Source organism: Anabrus simplex, chromosome 1 (assembly GCF_040414725.1).
Source record: "Anabrus simplex isolate iqAnaSimp1 chromosome 1, ASM4041472v1, whole genome shotgun sequence".
NCBI classification, from domain to species: domain Eukaryota; kingdom Metazoa; phylum Arthropoda; class Insecta; order Orthoptera; family Tettigoniidae; genus Anabrus; species Anabrus simplex.
In genome coordinates this window covers 1,803,293,565-1,803,321,125 of record NC_090265.1, presented here as the reverse complement: position 1 = coordinate 1,803,321,125, position 27,561 = coordinate 1,803,293,565, and the positions used below count along the sequence as shown (strand labels likewise).

At 38.5% G+C, this 27,561-nt stretch overlaps 2 protein-coding genes across 11 annotated transcripts in view; one reads left to right on the top strand and one right to left on the bottom strand.

The window, feature by feature from the left end:
* The window catches only part of p115 (General vesicular transport factor p115), a 637,868-nt gene extending 618,670 nt beyond the window's left edge, over nt 1-19,198 (bottom strand). For all 9 annotated transcript variants that reach the window (XR_011017628.1, XR_011017629.1, XM_067138596.2 and 6 more), the window contains exon 1: nt 19,071-19,198. Coding sequence is in view for 7 of the 9 variants with exons in the window: in XM_067138596.2 (XP_066994697.2) it covers nt 19,071-19,148 (78 nt within the window). In the remaining 2 variants the exon portion in view is untranslated. The remainder of the gene's footprint in view (nt 1-19,070) is intronic.
* An 854-nt stretch (nt 19,199-20,052) lies between these two features.
* Nucleotides 20,053-27,078, top strand: LOC136858793 (protein charybde). 2 transcript variants are annotated; one of them, XM_067138605.2, is made up of 4 exons: nt 20,053-20,822; nt 23,914-24,106; nt 25,083-25,238; nt 25,345-27,078. In XM_067138605.2, exons 1-4 carry the CDS (start codon nt 20,636-20,638, stop codon nt 25,427-25,429), a joined length of 621 nt encoding a protein of 206 aa, XP_066994706.2. In that variant the 5' UTR covers nt 20,053-20,635; the 3' UTR covers nt 25,430-27,078. The 2 variants fall into 2 exon arrangements, with proteins under 2 accessions (XP_066994706.2, XP_066994707.2); XM_067138606.2 differs by lacking the exon at nt 20,053-20,822 and adding an exon at nt 23,084-23,316.
* The last annotated feature ends 483 nt before the right edge of the window (nt 27,079-27,561 follow it).

Below are 27,561 nucleotides of genomic sequence, written 5' to 3'. Positions count from 1 at the left end.
GCTCGACTGGATGCTGAAATTAGAGGATTCAAGCTGGAAGCTGGTTCTATCATAGTGTAAGAAACATGTTATGGAATAAAGATGTGCCAATGGAAGCAAAGGATACTATGTACAAGATGTAACCATAACAACTTACGGAGCAGAAACTTGGACAATGACAAAGAAGGATGAGAGTCGAATACAGGCAGCCGAAATGAAGTTGTTGAGGAGTATGATATACTGTAGAAGAGTAGAAGAGACAAAATAAGGAATGAGAAAATCTGGGAAGTTGGAGTAGAAAAAATGAACGACAGAATAGAGAAGAGCCGACTAAGATGGTTTGGGCACATAAAGCGAATGAGTGATGAAAGAATGCCAAAAAAAGGTGATGGAAATGCCAATGCAAGGAAGGAGAGGCCACAGACGACCATGATTGAGATGGACGGACACAATCCAACACAGTATTAGAGAAAAGACCTGGACTGGGACACAGTGTTGGAGGAGGAGTGGTCGAAAGACCGAAGAAAGAGGAGAGGAATCATATTTGCCCCTACCCGGCTACAGCTGAATAATGGGAAATGATGATGATGATGATGATGATGGTCACATTTACTAAATTTCTTTCATGATCAAACTCACAAGTATTTGCTGGTAAGAGAAGGATTTATTCTTGTGTTTCCAGAAATACAATACAGGATTCATACAATTAAGAGGAAGTATTTTGTAACAGTCTCAAGCACCTCCATGCCTTACACCCTCGCGTACCCTCAAGGAACGAGAAGGGATTCAAAACAACAATTTTCTAGCACATCATCATTGTTGTGGTGTCAGCACGCTACACAGCAAGTCTTCGGAAACACGACGAATTTCCATGCTGACGAGACTGTATAGGCGAGCAGGCTGTCCTACACCGTAAGTCGGGCACGCGGACTATCGGCTCTATCACTTGATACATTTTCTTTACTGAGACCAGCCTTCTGCCAGAACTCTTCTCGTGATCAACTTAGGCAGTCAATTATAGGGATACTAACTTACTGTATTAGGTTAGATTTTTATACAGGTATCAAGCTTATTCTCATTACAGATTTAATGTACATTCAGCAAATGAAGCAAGTTAGAGAAACCTTTATTTTGTAGAGTAAAAAAGCTTCAACATTAAACATTTTCTTTGTGTAGAACAATTATGACCATCTTGTGCAGTATCTGGTAAATTAGGAGAAAATTATTAAGCTGTGCACTGAATTGAACACGGATATATCACAGCCACCAGAATTCAGTTTCATCAAATATATTACAGCATTTTCCATAAATGTAAGGGCATTTTATTGATCATTTACAAGTTGCGAGCCCTTTTCATTATGCAGTACTTGGAGTAAATGAGTAAGTAAAGAGCAACTGCTCTACCTTAGTTTCGGACGGAACAGGCACTTCTCGTCTGACATGTGCCCGAGACTCCACGGCCAACTGCCTGGGCACATAGGTTTTTACGCAAGTGTCCAAGTACGTTGCATTGTATTTTGAAAACAAATAAGCATTTCAGCAATATATCTCACAGTCGTAGTTTTCTGACTAAGTAGAGGAGAGAACGATCCCTTTCAGAGAAAAATTCCCTCTCCGCCTGGGAAGTGAAACCAAGAGGTAGCAAGGTGACCATCAGACCATCACTGCACCAGCGCCGTGTTATCACTTCTTACACCAATACTCCTTCATAATGTTTGCATCCACTACCTGCGAATATTAGACACAATCCCTCTCATCGCAAGTTTAAAGTGGTTTTCGCGAGCATTTGCCGAGTAGATCCCGCTGACTTGCTGGTTAATTGTTGAGCGAATGAAAAAATGAATGAGATGAATGAATGAATGAATGAATGAAGTGTACTTTATTTTGTGTATTTTAAAATTAAGGATTCTATTATTATCATTGCTATTAATATTATTTGTTTCATTTCTGTTTGTAAATGTACACTCTTCTAGTGGTGAAGCCATCAATGATGGCATTATCTATCTTAATTTTTATTTATATATTTTTTAAATCTGTCAAGGGCCAGCCATACGGTACGAACTGCGGATCAACTCTTCTCTATAGCACGCCTTTAATGCAATTATCTTATACAGGACAGAAGCAAGCAGCAGGATAATATTTTTCCTGAAGTTTGGACCGCATAGTGAATTTGCTTTGCGCGTGATTGTTTTGATTGAAACATTTGTGGTAGTTGCTTGACTAACTCCCGCTTAATACGCGGATAGTTACAAGACCTTAGATGTACATCTTTTTCATCTTCACTGAGAAAATAAGTATTAAAATCAAAGCCTCAGCGGCTCAGGCGCCAGTCTCTCACCGCTGGGTTCCGTGGTTCAAATCCCAGTTACTCCATGTGAGAGTTGTGCTGGACAAAGCGGAGGTGAGACAGGTTTTTCTCCGGGTACTCCGGTTTTCCCTGTCATCATTCATTCCAGAAACTCTCTCCACTATCATTTCATTTCATCTGTAAGTCCTTAGTCATTGCCCCAGAGGAGTGCGACAGGCGTCGGCAGCTGGCACAATTCCCATCCTCGCCGCTAGATGGGGCTTCATTCAGTCGAATGACTGGAAACAGGCTGACTCGTATTGGATGTGCTACGAATTAGAGAAGATGAAATCAATTTTGATACTATGAAGTTTATCATTTCAGGAGTGGCCTGCCAATCAACAACGGACAGTTAGGTAATGTACGCTTAGATCAGACTTCATTCCTATTCTAAATTACATAATCATTGCAATACAGTATTTATAAGGGGCGATCAAAAACTTTCCGTTCGACGACCATACAGTCCAGAAGCACTGAGGCACGTCTTATATAATGTCTCACTTAATAATAACATATAAAAATAAATAAATAAATAATAATAATAATAATAATAATAATAATAATAATAATAATAATAATAATAATAATAATAATAATAATAATGTTTTTGGGAAGCTCTGATACACTCCTGCATGATGACCAAGAAAACCTAGTGCAATCACTAGGGCCTAAGGTCAGCTCACATTTCCAACATGCTAAAAGGTAATGGGGAACCCGCCAACTGTTGATGTCGACGTTACAAGTAACGTAATGAGCCTTAGAGGATTCTGCTTGGGGTTGGTCCACGAGAGCTATTTTATTTCGCTCAAGTCCACCGGCAAGCCAGTTAGGACCCCCCCTCCATCCGGCACGTGGGAGTATCACCTCTTCCCCTGGTACGACAGGCAAACGCTGATTACTTTTGTGGACTTAAAAAAGGCATATGACTCTATAGGCAGACAGACACTTTTCCGTGTACCGGAAGAATTCAAAGTAGACAGGAAAACAAGAGAATTAATCTTGCAAACACTCCCAAGGTTATTATTAATTATTATTTAAAAAGGCGGTTGAGTGAGGACGTGTGTGAATAGTGCTCCAGTATAAATGTGTTATTTTTGCTGATTGTGCTGGTTTCCTGACTTGGAGGCGTGTCTACCGATGTAGTAAGTTTCAACGAACCGTAATAACACTAAGATTCGCTGGTAGATAGCCGTAATACTGGTTTAATTTGTATTCTTTATAAAGGATATTGTACGTAAACATTGGGCGGTCAGTGTTACAAACCCAACGAATTCAAAACACCGGAGTACGTTCTTCACTGTTTGTTCGAGATATCGACCTTGCCTACGGTTACGATGAGCACCTGTTTGGAGTGTGGAAAATCCGTATCCAGGCAGGATACCACTGCTAAAATACAGTGTTCTAATTGCAGTAAATGGTTTCATTCTAAGTGTGTGAATCTCCAAGACAGAGACTTGAAGTTACTCTCATCTCGTGATCATAAATGGAGGTGCAAAGCTTGTCATAGTAAAAAAAAAGATTGAGCGCTGTGAGTGATGAAATGTCAGTAGCTGACATGCCATCTGTTGGTGACATCTATGAACTTCTGGTTACTCTGAAGGAGGATATGACAGCTCTAAGGAAATCAACTACTGATATTGAAAGACAGTTAGGTAACTCAATGTCTGCCACGAGAGATTAGATGAGCATCAGAAACTTCTTGATAATCAGCAAGCAATAATCACAAGACAGCAAACGATAATTGACAATCTGTTATCGGAAAATCAGTGGCTCCAGAAAACAGTAAATGAACTTTCGATCCGATGTGATGACAATGAAAAATATTCTAGGGTAAATACTCTTGAAATATATGGTGTTCCCGAGGTTCCCAATGAAAACGTTGTTCAGACAGTCATAAATGTCGCTAGGGTCTTAGATGTTGAGCTTAAAGAGAACATGATTGATGTTTGCCATAGATTAAAAAAGGTCAACAATCATACAACTGCAGGCATTACTGTGAAGTTCGTTTCCAGATATCATAAGGAACAGCTCCTTGAGAGGCGAAAAATCAAAAGAAACTTATCTACTTCTCACCTGGGCTTTACAGTTGCTAATCCTGTGTACATTAATCAGTCCTTATCCCCAGGGAGGAGAATTCTGTTCGCTAAGGCAAAACAGCTGCAGCACAACAAAGATTATAAATATCTATGGGTTAATAACAGTGGAAAAATAACGATCAGGAAAGAAGACAGAAGTCCTGTTCATGTCCTTCGTAGTGTTGAAGATTTAGGTAAACTGTAATGTGTTTTGGTTTCCTTTACTACCCTTAATGTTTGAATATTTTCCAACGATCAGTCATTTGAAAACTTCTACATTTATTTAACATTTTTATTGCCTTTTAAATGTCTGTGAACAATTTGTCAATTTATTACCAAAACGTCAGAGGACTTCGAACCAAGCGTGAGTTATTTCTTCAAAATCTTCTTTGCTGTTCATTTGATGTACTTGTGTTAACTGAAACGTTCTTGGCGAATGGTGTATTTGATAGCGAATTATTTGATGATCGATATGTAGTATTTAGAAATGATAGGGACACATCACTAACAGGAAAGTCACGTGGAGGTGGAGTATTAATAGCTATCAAAAAGGGATACCGTGTAAAGCTATCCTCTGTTTACAATAGTCAACAATGAGAATCTCTCACTCTTCAAATTCTCGGTAACAAGCGAAAGTTATTTATAAATGTTGTCTATATAACTCCTTCTGGCTAGTCTGTACATATCAGGATTACATTAACTATGTCGAAAATATTGATCACCTTATAATGTCCGATTGCATCATTATGGGTGATTTTAATTTAGTTGAAATTCATGATGCAAATTATAATTTTACTGAAGGATCAACGGCCAGTCATAGTCTAGCAAATTTCATGTCGTATTTAGGATTGAAATCATATAACAATGTTGTCAATTTTAACTCTAGATCACTAGACTTGGTTTTGGCCAACATACCAATTAATATAAAACACAAAGAATTCGTACTGGTACCAGAAGATCTGCATCATCCCGCACTCTCTTTATTATCGTTACCAACCAGGAAACTTCCCATTTTTAAGAACATATCTCGTGAATATTATGACTTCAAAAATGCAGATTTTAAGAAACTTTACTGTGAAGTGCGTGACTTTAACTGGAACCCGTTGTATTCCTTTGAGAATGCTGACCTCGCCCCTCTACAAATGTTTTGATGTATGCATTCCCAAGAGGAATCTCATTCAAAAATCCAAATATCCCGTATGGTTTACACACGATATTATCCAAACTCTAAAGCGGAAAAAGAAATGTGCCAGGAAGAGAAAGTTTTCAAAATATTATGACGATCGATTTAGGCAGCTTAGAAGTGAACCTAAAATTAACATTGCATATAAAATATAAATTCACAACTTAGAAAATGGAATAAAACACAATATTAATAATTTCTGGACGTTTACTAGTAGTAAAAGAATAACGCGAATATTTCTCATCGGTGTATACCATCCCGGACTTTAATAATAATATCGATAACATGCACTTGGATGAGATTCCTGTATTACCAACTATGGATACACAGAAAAACGATAGTCACAGTGTGTTAACATCCCTTAATGAGCTTGACAATGATCTCAAATTCACTAAGGAAAACGAGATCAATGGTCCTCTAAACTTTTTGGATTTAAACGTTTCAAGAGAGAATAATAAGTTCATTTTTCAAATATTTAGAAAGCCTTCTTGTGCCCCCATCACTATAAGAAACGATTCCTTACATCCGCAATCTCATAAACAGGCTGCATTTTTTAGTCTTGTCTATAGAGCATTAAAAATCCCGCTGACAACTGTAAATCGCAAAAAAGAACTAAACTATATTAAGGATTTGGCCAGAATTAACGGCTATAATTCCTTAATGGTTAATAAAATCATTAACAAGATAAAATTAAAAACCGCAATGAAATTGATTCCGGACAAGCCTAAAAAAACGAAATATGCTCCCTTCACCTACACGAATCCAGGCCTATTTCAAGTTACTAACCCTCTAAAGAAATACGATATCAATATCGCTTATAGAACCCGATATACAAACCGTAATATATTCTTCAATTCAAATATAGTTAACATTAATCACAATAAATTCTCGAACTCTGGTATCTATAGGCTTAAATGCACCCATTGTGGATTCTCCTATATCGGACAGACTGGACGTAGCTTTTTGACCAGATACCTTGAACACTACAACGCTTCGAAACATAAAAAGTATTCCGCCATGAGCACCCATATGGAAGAGACTGGCCACAGTTTTACTACAACTGAAAAAGACCTTCAAATCTTGAAATACGTCAATAAAAGTAAACTTATGACAGAGTTTGAGAACATTTACATATTCCTAGACCAGCATTTTAACGGAAATCAAAATTTAAATGATACTTCAGAAATTAAAAGTCCAATAATCGAGAAAATTCCAGAACTACTCTCTCTTTTCAATATAAATAACAATAACTTTACGAGAATCTTTAATTATACAACTGTTAATAATACAACAACTACTACTCTACTGCCCTCTCATGCGATACCCCCTCCACGAATACCCGACCCGGCCCTCCTCCTCACATGACTCACTCCCCGCCTCTACAACACTAGAAGCTACTCGCCAGTTTGCTTCACGCAGCCAACGCTAGCGAACACCTCACACTAGTCCCAAGGGTAAGCCTCCTTTTTCAATTTTTTTTTTCTCTCCGTTATAACATAACTTCATTTTTCCTCCCTTTTCTTTCTTTCCAGATTTCTAACTCCAATTGTGCCATAATCTGCTCCATTCATCTCTGGTTTGCTGGAACTCTCCCTACTTTCAAGATTATAGTTACTCTTTAACGAGTCCACCATTGGTGTCCTACGTTGTATACGATTAATTTTACTGCTAGCGTGTAAATACGGACTAGTTCAACTTGTGTTTCCTTCTGGCACTGTGTTTGGCTCTCCTACAGAATTCCTAACTCCTGGAGTTCACGTCATATCAACCTTAGTTTCGTCGCCATGCGCCTTTTAACTGGTTCAGTTTGACTCGTACTATTCAATAAACTCTATTTCAACTTTTGTTTTTGCTCAATTTAAAGAACTCCATCGTCAATAATTAATCCACGCTTCACGCATTGACATATATTTTAAGATCCACTATATCTATATTTTTTTACTTTAACAACCTCATAATTGTTTTAACTTTACAGACTACCATCGTTCAATGTATTCCACTACAAATACTTGCTGTTAATCTGTACATATTGTTACAATTTCAAGTCTAATGTTATCATTTTTACTTTTTATTATGGCATTGTCACTCTTTTAACATTTTTTTATCATTTCAGCTCAGGGCCCTGACCTAATCTTTGTAAATTAACGGCTGATGATGTTCGCTATGTCGAACGAAACATGTTCCATTATTTAAGACACCTCATGATTATTTTATAATTCAATGAGTAATGTATTGTATTGAGTAGGTGGTTGTTAATAAAAGGATTTTATAATTTTAATAAGTGGTATGTTCCGAGCTGTCAGTGGAGAGATGGCGTGGAATGGCATTAGTAGACGAATAAGTTTGAGTGCTGTCTTTAAAAGTAGGAAAGATTACAATATGAAGATAATGTTGGAATTCAAGAGGACAATTTGGGGGAAAATATTCGTTTATAGGAAGGGGAGTTAGGGATTGGAATAACTTACCAAGGGAGATGTTCAATAAATTTCCAATTTCTTTGCAATCATTTAAGAAAAGGCTAGGAAAACAACAGATAGGGAATCTGCCACCTGGGTGACTGCCCTAAATGCAGATCAGTAGTGATTGATTGATTGATTGATGTAAGCAGTATGTTACATCAGCAGAAGAACGGGCTGCAAGATCGTCCATAATGAAGAAGTTTTGGAAAAAAACGAAATTATCAAGTGTTAAAAAATGGACTTATTTTTTGAAGATTTTATTGTATAAGGTTGATTTTGGTGCTCCAATGTGGGCGTAAACAGTGTAAATAAATAAATTATGTGGATTCATTGGTTTACTTCACTTCCCCCGGCTAGATCCCTTGGCCCTCAATTTCCTTCCCTTTAAAAACTTAGCCAACCTCCCTTTCCTTGCCCTCTTTCTTGTACCCAGTCTAGCCCTAAATGCTGTTACAACTTAAAAAGTGAAAATGCAAATATTATGAGAAGTATTTTAATTTGCTGCTAGTATGTTGTTCTCACAGGCGTTGTTTACACAAATCACCAATCACTTTTCGAAATGGTCACCTTTGGCACTGATACAGGCTCTGAGTCTCTGTGGCCACTCGTCTATGGCGGAACGGGGGACATCCAGGGGGAAATCCGGCACTGCTGACAATAAGAAGCGCTTTAAACTTTCAATGGTGGGGTGTCTCTTCTTGCAGACGATGCCCTCAAGCACCGACCACAGTCGGTAGTCCAAAGGGTTCACATCCGGACTGCTGGTGGGCCAATCTTCAGTTGAAATGAAGTCGGGGACATGACGCAGTTGACCTCGCCTTGTGGGCTCGAGCGGAAAGTCCAGGGTTGGTTTAGAAACAATGTGCCACTTAAGTTCTTCACAACTGTACTTTCATACACTCTGGCGCTGGTTTTAACACCCTTTTGCTGTTGCCAGAAGAACTCATCCACCATCACAGAGGAGGCCTTTTACCTGGCTTTCTGAGATGATGCATAAACCCTGTTGTTTTGCACACTGAAAGATTCTTCAATAGTAAATACCTTTTCATCGGTGAAGAGGATGTTTCGATGACCATTTTGTGCGTAATGCTGCAAGAGACGCTGACATTTAAGCACTCTCAGCTTCTTTAGGCGCACGTCGGCGATAAGCCCGTAGTCCTCTGACATTGACCTTTTTGAAATGTTCATTTCACGGGCCAGGATAGCCTGCTTCCGCACCGCATTTCTCCGTGTTGGAGTCCTGAAACTGCGTGGGCGACTGTCCCTCGGATGATCCTTTACGGTCCCGGTTGCAGTGAATCGCTCAACGGTCTGCTACACAAACATAGACTGATTTTCAGCTTTTGCAGCGTCTTGAAAATGTTACTTGGAGATTTTCCATATGTTATCACTGCAACACGATTTTCATAATGACCCCATTCCATGCTGAAACCTGGAACTAGATGCTTCCTCTTTCACAGACAAGTTAACAATGGTTCAAGGTTAACATGTGCACACTGGTAGTTCTTTACCTGCCAAACCAGTTGTACAGTGTGTGTCAAAAGTTTGTAACAGTATTTATGGCTAGACTAGGTATATACTGTACACTGTTTGAGGAAGGCCTGTCCTATGTTAGAATCCCAATTATCTCCCTCAAAACTCGCTCATTCTCCTTAATGCCTGCTCACACTTTTAGTCTTTACACCTGCATTCCTTAGCCATTCTTTAATCGTCTTCATGGAAATACGAATAATATGAAAAATCAAAAAAATAAAATAACACACTCTGTGAATATTAAAATCAGAGGAAAGAAATACTGCATACTGACTAATACTAGAGGACGCGTGCTGCTCCGCACCATTCGGTCAGATAACTCGTCTGTTGTTTTGCCTGCCCTTTTCAACGGTTTCATGTACACTGAATAAGAAGCGTGTTATGGTATGCTGAGTTCGTAATCATCCATTCTGTTTGGTAAATTGTTTTCCATAAAGCTGCTTTTTGTCTCGTAAAAGGCAATGGCACTTGTGCCATAGGTTAGTCTTGAAGGAGCATTTTTAAAGCTGCATGGCCTTCACTCTTTCTTGTGTAGCTAGGTTATCTTTCAATAGGTGTTCCCAGATAATGTCTAAGGCATATGTCATGATGGGGTCTCTTTGTATGTAGACTTTAATTTATTAGGAATACTCTGCCATCTGTTGAATATATTTGGAAACTGGGAAAGGTTAGACAATCAAAGAGTATTTAGTAGGGAATCAGTGGAAGTGTATGGTCTCTGGCAGCATGCAATGACATTACTTAGGATGAAAATCACATTTAGTACAGAATGTATTGCGAGTTAGGGTAAGCCACTGGAGTGATCATTTTATGATTACTCAAAGTTGGCTGAACTTAGAGACGTATCAATGTCTCATGATTCATTGGCAGATAATTCTGGAGCGAATAAAACAAATATGAAGCAAATCGGTCCAGTAGAATGGATGAACGGATTTGCCAAAGCTGTTTTTAGTAAACTCTTTAAATATATAGATACTGAGATACATTCTTCTTCTTGTTTCTTGCGTTTCGAATGGGTTATGATGTTTGCCCAGTAACCTCTCCTTTGTCCAGAGGGTACCCATCTTCCTTGGTGGTAGTTTGTTTAAGCGTCCTCCTGAAAGATCACTTTCTGTTACTGCAGATCATAAACCATGGTGACTTGGTCTTCCTCTTTTGCCTAGTTGCTATTTGCTTTACGTCACAAATAGGTCATGTGGCGACGATGGGACAGGAAGGAAGCGGCCATGGCCTTGATTAAGGTACAGCCCCAGCATTTGCCTGGTGTGAAAATGGGAAACCACGGAAAACCATCCTCAGGGCTGCCGAACCCACTATCTCCCACTTAAGCGACTGCAGCTATCGAGCTCGGTAAACGAGAAGTTGGTTGGTCAATTTGGCATGATGCATCCCGCAGACGTGTCCATAAAATGTTAGGCGTCTCTTTCTCGCCATGTCCGTGATTTTTTCACAGTATTTGTAGAGCTCTTGGTTGGGTCGCCTTTTGTATTCATTCCCTTCCTTGACTGGTCCTAATACGTAGGTCGAGTCATAAGTCATGGCAACTATTTTTTCCCTCGTAAACAGGAGACAACACGGAAAATCTAAGATATGCATTTGGAAACATACAGTATGCGCTTCCGTATGATGCCACTAGATGGTGTATGTAAACAACAGTGTAGGTCTAAACATGACCCCAAGTTCAGTGTGTAAGTAAGAGCTTCACAAAATGGAAGTCAACAAGCTGAAGCAACGATCGTATATTAAGATAGCAGTTCTCCGCAGCAGAAATGCACGTCAATGCCATGCAGAGCTGCGGGAAGCATTAGGTGTGCATGCCGTGCCCTATAGAACAGTGGCGAGGTGGCGTTAGCGATACACATGCAGCGAATGGTATTCAAAACCTGCCCCACCGCTGGCAACGCACAGTGGAAACCTTGGGGAATTATTTCAAAGGTCTGTAACCAGTGCAGACCTGTCCTTTGTACGTAGTCTTGTGTAATTGCTGTCTATACCATAATAAAGCAATGTTTACCAATGGCCTGTGTTCTGTCACTTTCCTACGAAAATCTCCTGAAGTCAGAATTTGTCCTCAGGCACTATGCATAAGTACATGCCCTATATTTCCAAATGCATATCTTAGATTTTCCGTGATGTCTCCTGTTCGCGAGAAAAAAAAAATTGCCATGACTTATGACTCGACCCTCATATCTTCCTCAATATTTTTTTCTCCTGGATTTCGAGCTTGTCCGCTTGTCACTTCCTGCTGAATATTAGACCTTCTGAAGCACATAAGACTTCAGGTCGGACGACTGTTTGATAGTGCTTCATTTTAGTGTTTTGGAAGAGACACTTTTTATTGTAGGTGTTCTTGGTCAGTTGGTACGCCAGTTCTAGCTTATTAACTCGAGTTGATAATGCTACTCCTTCTGAGGGATTGGGTTCCTGTTTGTTTTCTTGATCGTTCCTTGCTCCAGACGCACTGTACAAGGAGATTCACTGATGTTCATGATGTATTGTGATTTCTCAAGTGAAATGCATAGCCCTACCTTTGCTGCTTGTCTGAAAACATGAATTAGATAGAAGTGCCAGGACATCGGCAAATGCCAGAGAATCAACATTCAGTCCATTGTGCTTGTGAACCAAAGATATACCACATGGTACCCCTGTCTAGTTTACTCCTTTCGCCATTCTCTTATTACCTTTTCCCGTGCACAGTTAAAGAGGAAGATGTTCGCCATACTGGGGGACTATGGAATTAAAGGTAGATTATTAAAATCAATCAAAGGCATTTATATTGACATTTGGGCTGCAGTGAGAATTGATGGTAAAATGAGTTCTTGGTTCAGGGTACTTGCAGCGGTTATTTGACAAGGCTCTAATCTTTCACCTTTGCTGTTCGTAGTTTACATGGATCATCCGCTGAAAGGTATAAAATGGTAGGGAGGGATTCAGTTAAGTGGAAATGTAGTAAGCAGTCTGGCCTATGCTGACGACTTGGTCTTAATGGCAGATTGTGCTGAAAGTCTGCAGTCTAATATCTTGCAACTTGAAAATAGGTGCAATGAGTATGGTATGAAAATTAGCCTTTCAAAGACAAAATGGATGTCAATAGGTAAGAAATTTAACAGAAGTGAATGTCAGATTGGTGATACAAAGCTAGAACAGGTCGATAATTTGAAGTATTCAGGTTGTGTGTTCTCCCAGGATGGTAATATAGTAAGTGAGACTGAATCAAGGCATAGTAAAGCTAATGCAGTGAGCTCCAGATGCGATCAGCAGTATTCTGTAAGAAGGAAGTCAGTTCCCAGACGAAACTATCTTTACATCGGTCTGTTTTCAGAACTTTGCTTTATGGGAGCGAAAGCTGGGTGGACTCAGGATATCTTATTCATAAGTTAGAAGTAACAGACATGAAAGTAGCGAGAATGATTGCTGGTACAAACAGGTGGGAACAATGGCAGGAGGGTACTCAGAATTAGGAGATAAAGGCTAATTTAGGATTGAACTCGATGGATGAAGCTGTACGCATAAACCAGCTTCGGTGGTGGAGAAATGTGAGGCGAATGGAGAAGGATAGGTTACCTAGGAGAATAATGGACTGTTATAGAGGGTAAGAGAAGTAGAGAGAGACCAAGACGATGATGGTTAGACTCAGTTTCTAACGATTTAAAGATAAGAGGTATAGAACTAAATGAGGCCACAGGATTAGTTGCAAATAGAGGATTGTGGCGAAGTTTAGTAAATTCACAGAGGCTTGCAGACTGAACACTGAAAGGCACAACAGTCTATAATGATAATGTATGTATGTATGTAATGTAGTTAAAGAGGAGAGAAAAAAGATAGTCTCCTTGTCTTACCCCCGTCCTGATTTCAAAACTTTCTGAGAGCGTTCCTCTGAACTTCACTCGAGACCTTGTGTTATTTAAAGTCAGGTGGATAAGGTTATGGGTCTTCTGGTCCATACCTAACTCCTGCAGAATTTTCATGAAAGCAGGTCTGTCAACTGAGTCATACGCCCTTTTAGAGTCAACAAAGATGATGATATATCTCTTACCGGCCAATTTTACCTGACGGAGCACTGACTTCAGGTTGAGTATCTGTTCAGTACAAGAACGCCCTTTTCTGAATCCCACTTGGTATTCTCCTAGTTGTGGATCTAGTTGGGGTTCTGCTCTAATTAATATGGCCTTGGAAAAAATCTTGGGGAATGTGTGTGGAGGACTGGGAACCAGAGTAGTGTGTTATCCAGGAATCAGGTTAAGGCAGATGTTGAGGATAATAGAAGGGAGGGACGAGGTGATAATCGTCTGCATTGGTACCAATAAAATAAGACAAGCAGGAATAGGTCTCCCTTAACTTCCCTGATGCCTACAGATATCACTTCTTTGTTCCAACTACCCTGATCCACCTCCCTCTTCCTATGCTCTACTCCACATTTTCCTGGCCCTCCCCTGATCTCCACCTTCCCTCTGCCGATCTACCTCCAGAGCCTCTACTATTTCAGTTCAGGCAGAAAGGCAGTTTCAATTAGCCGGCAACTGTCACAGTTCCAGTTTTAAAAACTTGACAAGTTCACTGCAACTGAGTAAACAAAAATGAAAAGAGCTAGGACTAACTGCTGGACACTACCAGGTGTATCCATAAGTTTTGCCGGTGTTTTGTAGTAAAGAAAACATGTAATTTTCAAGGGAAATTCTTTTTTTCTTTCTTTATTCAATGTAATGGTCATCGACTTCGCTCATCTTTCAGGTAAGTTATGAAACTACTTGTGTTTTGCAGCAAACCATTCGTCGAGCCATTTTCGTACTGCTCTGCGAGTACGTGCCCAATTGATGCGAAGAGGTGATTAGTCAGGTGACATCATACGGCGGATGCGGAAGGATGTCCCATCCAAGCGATTTCAAGGCATCTTTCGTGTGAGACGGAGCATTGTTGTGTAACAAAATCACTTTGCCATGTCTTCTGGCCCATTCCAGTCGTCTTTTGATCAATGCATGATTTAAATTAATCATTTCTTGGGGACAGCGTTTTGCATTACCGGTTTCGCCGGGCTGCAAGAGTTCATAATACACAATACGGTGCCGCTCTGGTCCTTCCACACACAAACCATGGTCTTCTTGTCGAAGCGATTTGGCCTTGGTGTTGAAGGACTGGTTTCGCCAGGTGACAGCCAGGATTTTCTCCGCTTCAGGCTCTCACAATAAATCCTTTTTTCGTCACACATCAAAATATGATGCAGAAATTATTTTCTTTCATGGTGTTGAAGCAGCATTTCACAAGTGTCTTTGCGATTTTCCATTTGCCATTCATTCAAATCGTGTGGGACTCATTTACCGAGTTTACTGATCTTCCCGATTGCTCATAAATGTCTACTGATTGTTTCTTGTGACATATTTAATGTGTGTGCCAATTGCTGTTGAGTCTGAGTTGGGTCTTTATCCACTAACGCCTGCAATTGCTCGTTTAGCACTTTTGTGGTCTATCATAGCACGCACTGTCTTGCACATTGAAATCACCAGGTTTAAATTGTCAAAACTATGTCTCACAGGTTCTAATCGATGAGGCGTCTTCACCATACGTTTCTACCAGCAAATGATAACTTTCCACAGCCTTTTTTTTTTTCCTTTTGATTAAATAAGAAAAGCAATGCGCACCACAATTTTTTTTTTTTTTTTTTGAAGGCACAAACGTTGACATGATCACTGAACGATACAACACAGATGCTAGTGTTTGGCAGATTCAAGTTGTGTGTGTGGGTAGGTTAATGTCAGACGAACAAACTGACGCATGTGTCAAATTCATTCACTGCATATTGTTCGCTGGCGCCATATTACAGTGAAACCGGAGAAGACTTATGCATACACCTGGTAAATGAGTTGTACAATCATCATTTAGATAAAAAGATACAAAATTAAATAAATAATGTTGTGTACAGTCTTTTAGCTTACATTCAATTAGTAGGTATGACAATTATTAATCAGTCTAAATAATAAAAAAGTTCTAAAACATCTTCCATACTAAATAAATTTATAATATAAAATGTATTTTTATGTCATTTTTGAAGGATTTTCAGGTCGTGTTTCAAACTTACATTTACAGCAGAAGTGAACTGGATAGTTAACTAAATAAGCAGATGTGAAGTTGGAAGCCATGATCCAAAGCTATATAGTTCAGTGCAAATTGTGAGTCAACAAAAATGCTGTTAGATGATTTGTACATATACCTCCTCGACAGTTTCAGTACAATTTGTCACCGCCTTCTGAATTCAGTGTTGCGGCATTATTTCATGGTTTCAAGAATAAATGTATAAGCAGCAGGCAATAATAATAATAATCTAACTATGAATACTTACAACAAGAAGTGTATCTCGATCAATGCAAAACCCAGACACTACCAGACGGCAATCGCCCGGAGGCTTTATATGCAGCTGAAAGTTTGAACCCGATAAAAACAGGACTGGTCAAGAAGTTGGAACAAGTGGAGAGAGAGATTCTGAGGAAGATATTGGGACTCCAAAGAACAGAGGATGGATCACACAGAAAGAAAGGAAACCAAGAATTATATCTCAAGATGGAAAAGATCTCAGATACCATCCAGAAGAGGAGAGCCAAGTTCTTCGGACATATCTACAGAAAGAACCCGGGAAGACTGACCAATCAGGTAACATTTTTTGAGATCAGGAAAACTGCAGTGTGCTGGTACCAGGAGGTGATGGACCTGGAAGAAATGGGAAGAGGAATGGAAATCAGCAACAGGGATGCTTACAAGTCGAGGATCAAGGCGATGAAGAGGTCACAAGAAAACGTTAGATCCTGTACCCAAGGAGATTGCAGAGTGAAAGGATGAAGGAGAAATGGACGAGGAGTAAAGCCCAGAAACAGATGAAGCTGAATCTGAATTAACGTGGTCCATAGTCAACTAAAACGAAAGAAGAAGAATGGTATATGGCCTCCAGAGAGGCTGGGGCAGGTCTTTCCAATCAATGCCTGTAGGTTACCCGTGCATCTTTGAGGATAGAGTCCTAATGCACACACACCCAGTCCCTGAGCCATTTAAGTTTAAAATCCCCGACCCCTTTAGCTTTGGAGCCAGGCGCAGCAAGCATACACGTCTAAAGCTACGTAGTGTATGGTTGAAACACTGAAAGAAACGTTCCGACATTTCTTAGTGGGAGGTCTATGTTCTGCCTCCCTGGATGGGAAGAAGGGAGTAGGGAGTTCGGTTGCCATGGAAACATGGAGGTAAACCTGCAGGCTGGCACGTGTTGCTTGGAGTTGCCAAGCTTCTCACTGCTGAGCGGTCCGAATGAAGCAACAAGTGAGCCGGAAGCGAAGGAAAGAAGAAAGGAATGCAGTAATATGTCCACACCATACAATGCTCCTCCCTTCAGCCTTATCTGTCAGAATGCTTCTTTAGTTACTGGTCATTAGCATGTAGTTATGTGACAGACACGGCCTGATAACATCACTCTCTAGTTGCCCATACAAGATATACAAGTACTCCAGGATTGGTTTTCTCCTATAAATAGACTGCCTTATTCTCTAAAGCAGAGGTCTCCAACCTACAGCCCACGTAACATTCTTTTTTTTTTTGCTATTTGTTTTACGTTGCACCTACGCAGAGAGGCCTTATGGAGACGATGGGATAGGAAAGGCTTAGGAATGGGAAGGAAGCGACCGTGGCCTTAATTAAGGTACAGCCCCAGCATTTGCTTGGTGTGAAAATGGGAAACCACGGAAAACCATCTTCAGGGCTGCCGACAGTGGGGTTCGAACTCACTATCTCCCGGATGTAAGCTCACAGCTGCGCGCTCCTAACTGTATGGTCAACTCGTCCGGTTGTAATATTCTTTAACTGGCAAACAATCACTATCACGGCTGTGGTATTTTTATGTTACACCTAACAGAAAAATTAGCAAACTACTTTTAACTATGCCTTATAGAACACTGCACAGAATTATTTCTTTAAACCTGCAACAAGTGGACTCACAATGTTGTTATTCAATAACTTTCTCAAATCAGCTCTTGTAGGTGGTTAGCTGTCTAGTGTTTCATAATCGTTTGTATGATCCAATGGATGATTAACTAGAAACTCTAAAATACCATTTATGACTCCTGCTTCCTTGCACTTTTTGTTGCACTGGCAATACTAGGCCTACATTGATTTGATATGCATCAACTGTCAGTGGTTGTAAAATTCTTGAAAATTACTTGTGATTCATCCTTTTTTTTTAAATGTGACTCTCTTGCTCTTCCTGCTTAGCCAATGCAGCCCCCTGACAAGAAGGGTTGGAGCCCCTGCTCTAGAAGTTGAATGCTATTTTTACTTTTGATATTTCTTAACTCCTGCTACCTACCTTAGTTTTATCTTTATTATCTTGTTAGGAATATGCTGGAATACCAAAGGACTGTAAGGTTTCTGTTGCAAAAGGGATATGCTGATATTGCTGAAGATGTTCAGATGTTTTGTGTATGTACTCTTTTGTAAAATCTTTAATCTTAAATAAATTTGTTCTCTCAAATCATTATATGGGTGTTATGTACTGATCAAATTTTAGATCTGTGTCTGAATTCTTTCCAGCAAGTAAAAAGATACAGGTATAAGAGGATGAAAACTTTAGGTTGGAAAGACTTGGGAGTAAGGAGAAGAGTTGATTGACTAAGCAGTATGTACAATTTTTGAACTTCATCATACAGATACAGTTAAAAATGAGAAATAATGTTAGGTTTGGTTTCATTAAATATTTCACTTGTAAAGTGACGTGTATTGATTGGGTGGACCAAATCAAACATTGTTTATTAGTTTTAAGCAGTATGTTCCGAACTGTCAGTAGAGAGATGGCATAGAATGACATTATTACATGAATAAGCTTGAGTGGAGCTTTTTAATGAAGAAAAGATCATAATATGAATATAAAGTTGGAATTAAAGAGGACAAAAAAGGGCAAATATTAATTTATAAGAAGAGGAATTAGGGATTGGAATAATTTATTAAGGGAAATGTTTGATAAATTTACAAACTCCTTGAATTCTATCACCTAAGTGCGGATCAATTATGACTGACTGAAATGATTTCCTGGAACTCAAGTAAGACTATCCTCAATAGAGGTAGAATGGTGGTGGGATACATGGATCATGGACAGACCACCATGTCATGAAGTATATTAGGGTATCTCACTAATATTTATATTTAAGATAATATTCTGGTATTGGTACACCTCTCCGGCACTACAACGTAAACAAAACAAAAAAGTAAGGTTATGTATTCCTCCTCAGTTTTGCAACGCTCATCGAGGTTGCGACACTTTACTTAACATTAATAGAAGTATTGAACTAGCATGACTGCGAATTGATAGAAAAAAAACAAAATGCAGTTTTGATATCCCCTGGAAAAAAAAATTACAGCGTGTTCTAGTGTAACACCGTAGTGTCCTGTTATGCGCCTACAGTGGTAGCTACAGCTCGATATAGCGATAGCATGTTAATATTATTATCCCAATTATAATAACGTACAGTTTCTGCTCCACTTGGTTGAGCTCCTTCCTGTGGCCCTCCTAACACAGACTTTAGGCCACTTTTAAAATATTCCATGTTTGTTGTCAGCTGCACTACACGTCACTAAGTAGCAGACATGTTAAAAGTTAAAACAAAACACGATCGTATTGCGAATAGTCATAGTCATTTGTCGTCGGAGGTTGTTTCAACTTGCTTGCTTGCTTGCTGATGCTTATTGGGCTGTGTCTACGACATTTCACCCAGTCAATACTCGCTTACGCATGTAAACACACTAGTCTAAATGAAAACACTTCAAATCAATAATTGATGCCTGAACTTGCAAGTAGAAAAACACAAAACACGAAACTTCACTATATCACATAACTACCCCATTTTGCTAGTATAGACTGTTGTCATACGGGAAACTTCCAATCTTGCAATCACACTGCGTTTAAAGCGTCACCCACACGAAAAATCCAAAATAGCACTCACAAGTAATACACTAATGATATGAGGAATCACTCAAATGGAACCTGAGAAAGCATGAGTAATTCTCACTGGATATTATAGACAAAATTATAACACGATCTTGGCTTCATCTAGAAACAAATTTAGCACTCTAATAATCTCTTCTGTAGGATTACAGAGCAAACAAGAAACACTGGTAGGAAAAACCTGCTTAAGTCGCTGGAGGTTAGCCATAAGTTTTTTACGTTGGTTAGCATACAAAGAACATTCAAAGAGGATGTGATTAGAATCGCCATTACGGATATCTGTACCACACAAACAGTTGGTATCTTGCGTTAAATGGAACCGTGATCGATATTGTGGTGTGAGGGCATGATTAAACCGTAACCGAATGATGTTAATAGGTTGTTTCAACATTTGACTGATAAAAAGATACGGGAATTGCAGCTGATAAAAAGGTACGGAAGTTGCAGTAAACCGAAACCAAAGTGTAGTCGTTGTAGAACTTAAACTCAACTCAGAAAGGATGGGGAATTTTCATTTCACCGTAGGCACATAGAATACTAGATCTGCCGTATTTTCATGATCTACAGTAAATAAATTGTATAAATCGAGCTTCTGTAAGCATATTCTCATCCGTTCAAATTTAAATGTTATTAATATGTTTTTATTTTTATAAAGAGAGATACTCGAATACAAACTCATGCCGATTAACATGTTGTTGCTATGCGCTTTGAACCCTGTCAGTCAAGCGACCCAGTAGAGTAGGCTGTACGGTCACTGTTATTGGTGGAGACCGCAGCCAATGGCTTACAGACATCATCAGCTGACGGCAAGCATTGTACAGAAGCGATGCTTTGTGATTGTGAATAGGGATCGCACTTGAGTCGCTCTCGTAGCTGTCAAGTCGCTGTGCTAGTCGTTAAAGCCGGTTAAATCTTGAAATTAGAAGTCGCTGGATCTATTAATTCCATTGACAGCCTAATACGTTTATGGAATTGATGAATTTTATGAAATAAATATATTGATTACTTTTGTTTCCTATCTAAACGTCTTGTCATTAGGACAGGAAATCAAGAATTTCATTGTTAAGACTTCTAGTGAAGTTTCCAGTAATGATGAAGAAGAGTCAAATGGAACATTTCTTAGAAGATTCTCCAAACCATGAATCTAGATTCCACGAAGTCTTCTCTAAAATTTCGGATATCTGGCACAAACAGAATTCTGTTTCAAGCCAGAAAATGTCATCTGAAGTCATCGAGTCTATTCTACCAGAGCGATTTAGTCTTCCTATTAGTGGATGTAAGTACCATAGGTTTAAATATAACTCTGAACTTCTGCATGTGTCTGCTGCCTTTCCTTCAGAGATGCTGTTCGTTCCATTGCCATAGTTTTCTGTAGAAATCTTGCTGTGTGATAATTGAGTGTTCAAAAGGTACTATTTCCACTTTAAGAAAGTAGTGGGAAAAGCGCAAGAAAACGTAAAATAAAAGACACACGGAACGTACCCATGATCGGGTTTGGCCCAAATTTTAAGGAATTACATCTTCCTGGTCTGGATTGCCTATTCAACTACTGTAATGCATGTGGACTAAATATTTATTTTTTGGAAGTGGAAATAGCAACTCTTGAACAGACGCTCCTCAATTGCTGTTTCGGTCGCAAAATTTAGTAATGAGCCTAATAAATAAATCTGCAAATTAGTGGTACACGAACTACTGAAAGTGATAAAAGTTCCATCGATTTTCTCACGTAATAAATTATTCTTCTGGCGGTATCTTTGTCATGAGACATGATAACTAGGGATGGAATTTTTCTGTTTCCGTGATTATGTGAAAATCTCATTTTGCAAGGTAGTAATCTTTATTGGAAACCAATGCTGAACCTTTAAAACTGTATTTTATTAGACTTATTGTTGTCAGATAGTTCATTGTTTATTTCATTCATTCATTTCTCATTCATTCTCTTCTGTAGTGTTGCCTTTTGTTGTTTTTTGTAATTAGCTCCTAGATGAGAGAAAATAATTTGCGAACATTCTTTTTTTCATGTACAGGTACTTTCCTGTACTTTCAAAACACCAAGTCCAAATTTAAAGGACTCTCGCGTTTCAGAATTAAGTTTGGAGCATGTTAACTTGACAGCATTTCTCGTGCAGATTAATTTTCTATTTCTAGGAATATATTTCTCTGTAGTGTCGTGGTATAATATTCTACTTGATTTATTAACAAGAATTATTTCAGTCTCTACATTGTGTGAAGCGAATAATTTGATTCTTTGACTTAATCTGTAGTACAATAAGAAACGGGATGTAGTCAGTAGTGATCCGAAAGGAGAGTATTGATATTATGAGGCACTTGAAAAGAAGATAATTGTGCAACTCGGTTATAAATGTTTATAAAAACAATATTCGATAAGAGTACATTGAGGAAGGTCACGAACACTGACATTGTACTGTGCAATGAAGAACAGGCTCTATTGCATTCCCTATTCTCAGTGCTGTTCGAAAATTTGTGGGTATGGTAACACACTGCTTGCTTTACTTCTAAAATATTGATGAAAGGATAAATACTTCTTTGACGATCTTGCGACACTAAAAGTAGCACCGTTAACTTCTTTTTTTTTTCTTTCTTTCTTTCTTTATACTGCCTTACGCAAAGCCGGCCGGTATTGCATTGTATAGCATTGGGAGTAAGTTATAATGTGTTATAAAATTGACGTATGGACTTTTCCTTTAGATGATCAATTTTCACTGTGTGTGTAAAATATTCTAGCTGGATATTCGCTACACTGGATTAATTATGCAGTTTGGGTTCTTTTTAGTTTTCACAGAGGAAGGCAACAACTACCGTATATTAGGACCGTTAAGACATTTGTTTTTATTATTAATCGGTGGTTTTAGTTACAAAAAGTAGTCTCCTCGGACGTGCATATGTGGAGTGGAAAGATTTCATTCATTAGGTGCGAACCGAGGATATTCGCGATACAGTATTAGTGAGCTCCAAGTGGGGTTTAGTTTGAAATATCTTTAGTCGAGCTGTTTCTGGTTACTGCTTAACATATTGTGCACTGAAAAGTTTTTACCGATTCTGTTGTTATGCATCTTATTTAAAAACGCCACTAATAGGTTTAATTATATTTTCCGGAGGATATTCCTGTGTAATTATTAATAGTACTGTAGGTGAAATTTTCTTAACTTCCTATTAAATGCAGGAAGAAAGGGATTTTTGAGAAAGAGCCTCATCCCATCTACCTATAACGTAAACAGAATCCTGGCGTTCACTTATGCCATGAAATCTAACTTGGAATACCCATGTCTGGTGCAATGATCATTTTTAAGTGATATCATTACAATAGTTGTTGCCGAAGAACCAAAATGAATGGTGGATATATACCTAATCACTTTGACAACAAAGGAAATTCTCCCTAGCTGGTAGCGAGCCCACCCTCGTTAAGTCACGATTCACGTCGTTGTTCCGAGTATATCCGAAGTAGAGCCGAGTGAATCGTCACGTAGGCCATGGCCGGTTAGGACGGGGAAGTAGAGGCAACGTGGTGGGGATAGGCCAACTGGTTTTATAAATGCTAGAAACAGCTGAGCGTTGCATCAGTTTGAACTTGTAGAGCATAGAAAGAGGTAGTAGTGACTATATCGCGTCTGAAGTTAGCACGGCCAGAGCCGGTGAATTTGATCATTGAGGACAGTTTGCCGTTACGGTTATATACGCGAGTGTGTATTCTTCGGAAAACATGGAAGTTCTTCCTTGTCCAGTTAATGTGGATTTCAATAATTCTCGAGGTGTGTAATAGTTACTTAATGTCTACAATGTATTTATTTTTTTCTTGAGAAAATGTATTATCTTGAGATTAGTCAGGTTTGAAATCTAAAGAATGAGGCTGTATTTTGAGTTTATAATTTTCTTAATCTGTTTTTTCCAGTTGCAAGAAATGTCAATTTTTATCTCTTGGTCGGATTCTGATTTTAAAGGCTTCTAATATTAACTGTATTAATTTTCTTGGTCGGTTGCAATATATGTAACTTAAAAGCTTTCCAGTGAGTCAAACACAATTTAAATATAAATTATAACACTGCAACATACATGTAAAAAGTACCCACTATTAAACAAAGAATAATTCTGTTTTATTTTATTTGTTTAATCAACAGAAATTCCCCCGTGTTTTTTTTTTTCATTCTTTGTTTAATAGTGGGTATGTTTATAGGTATGTTACAGTGGGTATTTTTACTGGTATGTTATAGTGTTATAATTTGTATTGAAATTGTGTGTTTGACAGACTGGAAAGTTTTTCAGTTACATTTAATTAAGTTGACACTGGAAAATACGGCTTCATTCTTAACAAGGCTGTAGTAAAGTTATATGAATATTGCATTGCGCAGGTGGCTATAGCGGGCCCGATGATGGCGAGGACTGCGGTGCATGTCAAGCACTAGCCCGGCGACTGGAAAGCGAGCTTCGCGCTGCCAAATCTGCCCAGCTAGCTTGCGGTGAAGTGCTGTTACCTGCCGACCTACTACCTCGTATAGCTCGAGATGTTCTACGAATGGCTGAAAATGAGCCTTGCGGATTAAGGTAATTATTTATAATTGCTTGCTTGTATTCGGTTTTCACGAAGAGTAAGGGTGGGGGGAGGGGGGCGTTGCAGACACCCTTACAGAATTGTTAGATAATATTTTACTACCGGTGAAGTGTTCAAATTTTTGGGCTTTCTATTCTGAAGTATTTTCACTGTGTTCTTGCCACTTTCAGTAACATTGTTTTAATCATATTAGTATTGCAGTAGGTGTAGTGTAGTTCTGTACTTACCATGAGATAACTGTGAATTGAAGGTTGGCTGGGAACGTGAACCTGGAGGCTCCTTTGCTAACTATTTATTGTATTTAATATTTAGTAGGGTTATATTAAACTAAATGTTAGCTCGCCTGGTGTCTCGCACCGTGGTTAGCTAGTTCGAGTCCCGTTGGTCGAAAAAATTTCACCATCAGAATGTTGGCCAGCATAGTAAAAGAGGTGGTGGTGTACAATCAATTTCTAATCACTACATTTGCATGCCAAAAGACTGGATTCAATTCCGAACCCCTCTGCAGTTCGTGTGGAGCGAGGGTCTTTGAAGCTGTTGATGGCGATTCGTCTGTTGGATGGAGATGTTAAGCCTTGAGTAGACCCCCTTGGTGCCATTCGACAGTAGTAGGCTATGTGCCGGCAGCGGGTTTTATCCTCTCCCTTCAATTATATATCATGTCATTCATCTCATTCCGAGATGCGTTTGACGTCAGGAAGGGCATCCTGTCGTAAAAACTCGCTACGAAGATTTCCTCTTCATTCCTGACACCTTAGTGAAATGGGACAAGGGTTGGGCGTAATTGCATTTTAAACCGAATGATATTTACTCCATAATGGTGAATGTGCTGGACTTGATTGTCCCTAGTTCTCCAAAATTAATTAGGACCTTGTTAGTAATTTTTTTGTTATGGTGAACCATAGTAACTTCAGCTGTGTCCCTGTTCTTTTTATGTGCGTTGTATTATTAAATGTTTGTTTGTTTCAGGGGCTGTACACTATTCATCAACTTTGAAAATGACCAGATGTGCAGGAGGATAGGGACAATCAAGTGTGATCCTAGCACTGTATCGACTTTTGAATTGTACCTAACCCTAAAGCAAGACAGCAGTTCCTGGCATTCACTGCTGCCACAGTTCCTTAAGTAAGTACTTCTTTTATCACTGATTAAAGTTTTGTCTGGATTATTTATATACAGTTATTAATTCTTGAAATGGCCATATTTTCATTGCTGCCTTATTTGATTTCAGAAACCTGACGCGTGGTGGAACCATCATGATCAGCCAGGGGTTTGTGTTAGAGAAGAAAAAACTGTACAGATCGTACCTAGAATAAGCAGAGCCATTCGGAAGCCAGAGAGCCAAGACTGACTCCCAAATTGATGGGAGCTCCCAAACCTCAGGGCATTCTGGGAGGACCCACCAGAAGATTGTACGGCTACCAACTCTCTACAAGCAAGTTAGAGGTGAAGGACTGAACCACGAAATACAAAAAAAAATTCATTGTTTGAAAAAAAAATTAAAAATGTGAAAAACTCTAAAATGCTTTTAAAAATATTAGAAAAATAGTTTTTTAAATCTTTAATTAGGGAAAAATCCAAGCTTCTTGGGAATCTGATGATCAGTTGGTTAATCGGAGCATTTCACAAGATTGTGTAAACCTATAGAGAGTTGGCAAATTATGACTAAGACTGGGGGGGTTTTAAAATTAGTTGTAAATATTAGTGTACCTGCTGTACTTAACCGGTGTTAAGACACTTCTTATAGTGTAGGCTATTACATAATCGTATATTGAGGTGCGAAGCATGTAAACGGATAGACCGAGCCATTTTTATAGTGGTTCAAGCAATATCAGTTTTGTGATTATAGTGTTGGCAGTTTTATGAAAGTGTGTTAATTTGTATGTAGTGCAAGGTGTGTAATTCATTTTCAAATTTTCACCAAGTGAAAATGTTTCCATCACAGAAGGTCCTTATTTTGTGATATTTTTATCAATTTGTCTTCGTTTTAATCTTGCGCCTTTACTATTTCTTCTTAAATCGGGAATTTATTTTGTTGTGTAAATCGGAAATCTCAAGACTGGTGTGTATGCGAGTAAACAGTCTGGATAAAGAGAAGTGCTGTTAACAGTACTTTTCGTTTAACAAAGGCAGGTTAATTTGTTCTTTCTCTCCCAACACCAAAGATTAAAATATTTTAGATGTTATGATCTCAAATTATGTTGAAGTAAGAAAGGCATTTTAAAATATGCTGCTCTTGTTAACCCTAAAATATTGCACATCCTTTTTACTTTGTTTGAACTAAGAAAAGTTACTAAACTGACTTCTTCAGTAAATATCTTCCAGCTAGTCTTTGCATTCTTTAAACTATATCGTTGTGCAAACAACTCGCTCTTCAACATAATGTAAGCTACGTGAAGTTCAAAGTAAATTTTAAGAAGTCAGATCATCGTGATTTGAATCTTGCAATGTGTGTTAGTCAGTTAAGAGAAAGAAAGAAATAATACTCTATGAATATATATTTAACTTTGAAGAATGTTTTTATATATTATAAAAAAAAGCAATGTGATATGTACCCCCCATGGAGTTTTTTAAGCTGTCAGTTGTGAGATTTTTTTGTGATGTATGAAAAGGTACCTGTGGAATAGATATAAAGTATATAGTGCCTGGTTATTCTGTAAGTCACAAATATACAGCACCACTTCAAATAATACTGTGGGCCTCCATTTTCATATTTTATTGCATTGCTCATATTCAGTCACTTCATCGATGTCATTCTCTGAAACAGTATTGTGAATTTTTTGTAACTTTTTAATAATTTTTTCATCTGTTTTATAATCATGAAATTGTCAGTCTGTGTAGTCTTTCATGTACAGAGGAATTAATTATCTTGAAATGCAAATTATAGATACATATATTATGCTTTTTGTACGTTATAAACAGAGTGAAGAAAAAATCAAAACAAAATACAGTTATATCAATCATATATGGTGATTTTGCATTTACAGTTGAAAGCTGTCCCGTTTCCTTCATACTCCTGTCAAAGTGGAGTGTGGGAAAGTTTATTAATGGGCTTAATAGAATATTGACAGTCAAGAATGTCCAAAGATTTTGTAAATCTTTAAGTAAAGAAAGAGAAGGGGAAAATGTTTAGTGGAATATTTGTCGGATCATTTCCTTTGTAACAGCTTAACTGGCCCATTATGAAACCCTCACCCCACTCTTCAAATTGTACAGACATAGACTAGCTGATGTTATTTTGATAATTATTTTCAATCCTTTCCTTCTCTCCTAATTATCACTTGACAAATGACACGAAGGTAGACTATTACGGTTAGAAACTCTTAGCTATTGGAGATCTTGTGACAATTTGTGCTGTTGAGTGATGGCAGCTTTGCCACACATTTAAGTGTAATCTTTGTAACAAAGATTTGATTTTACAAGTAACTAATCTCATGTTTGTTCCGTA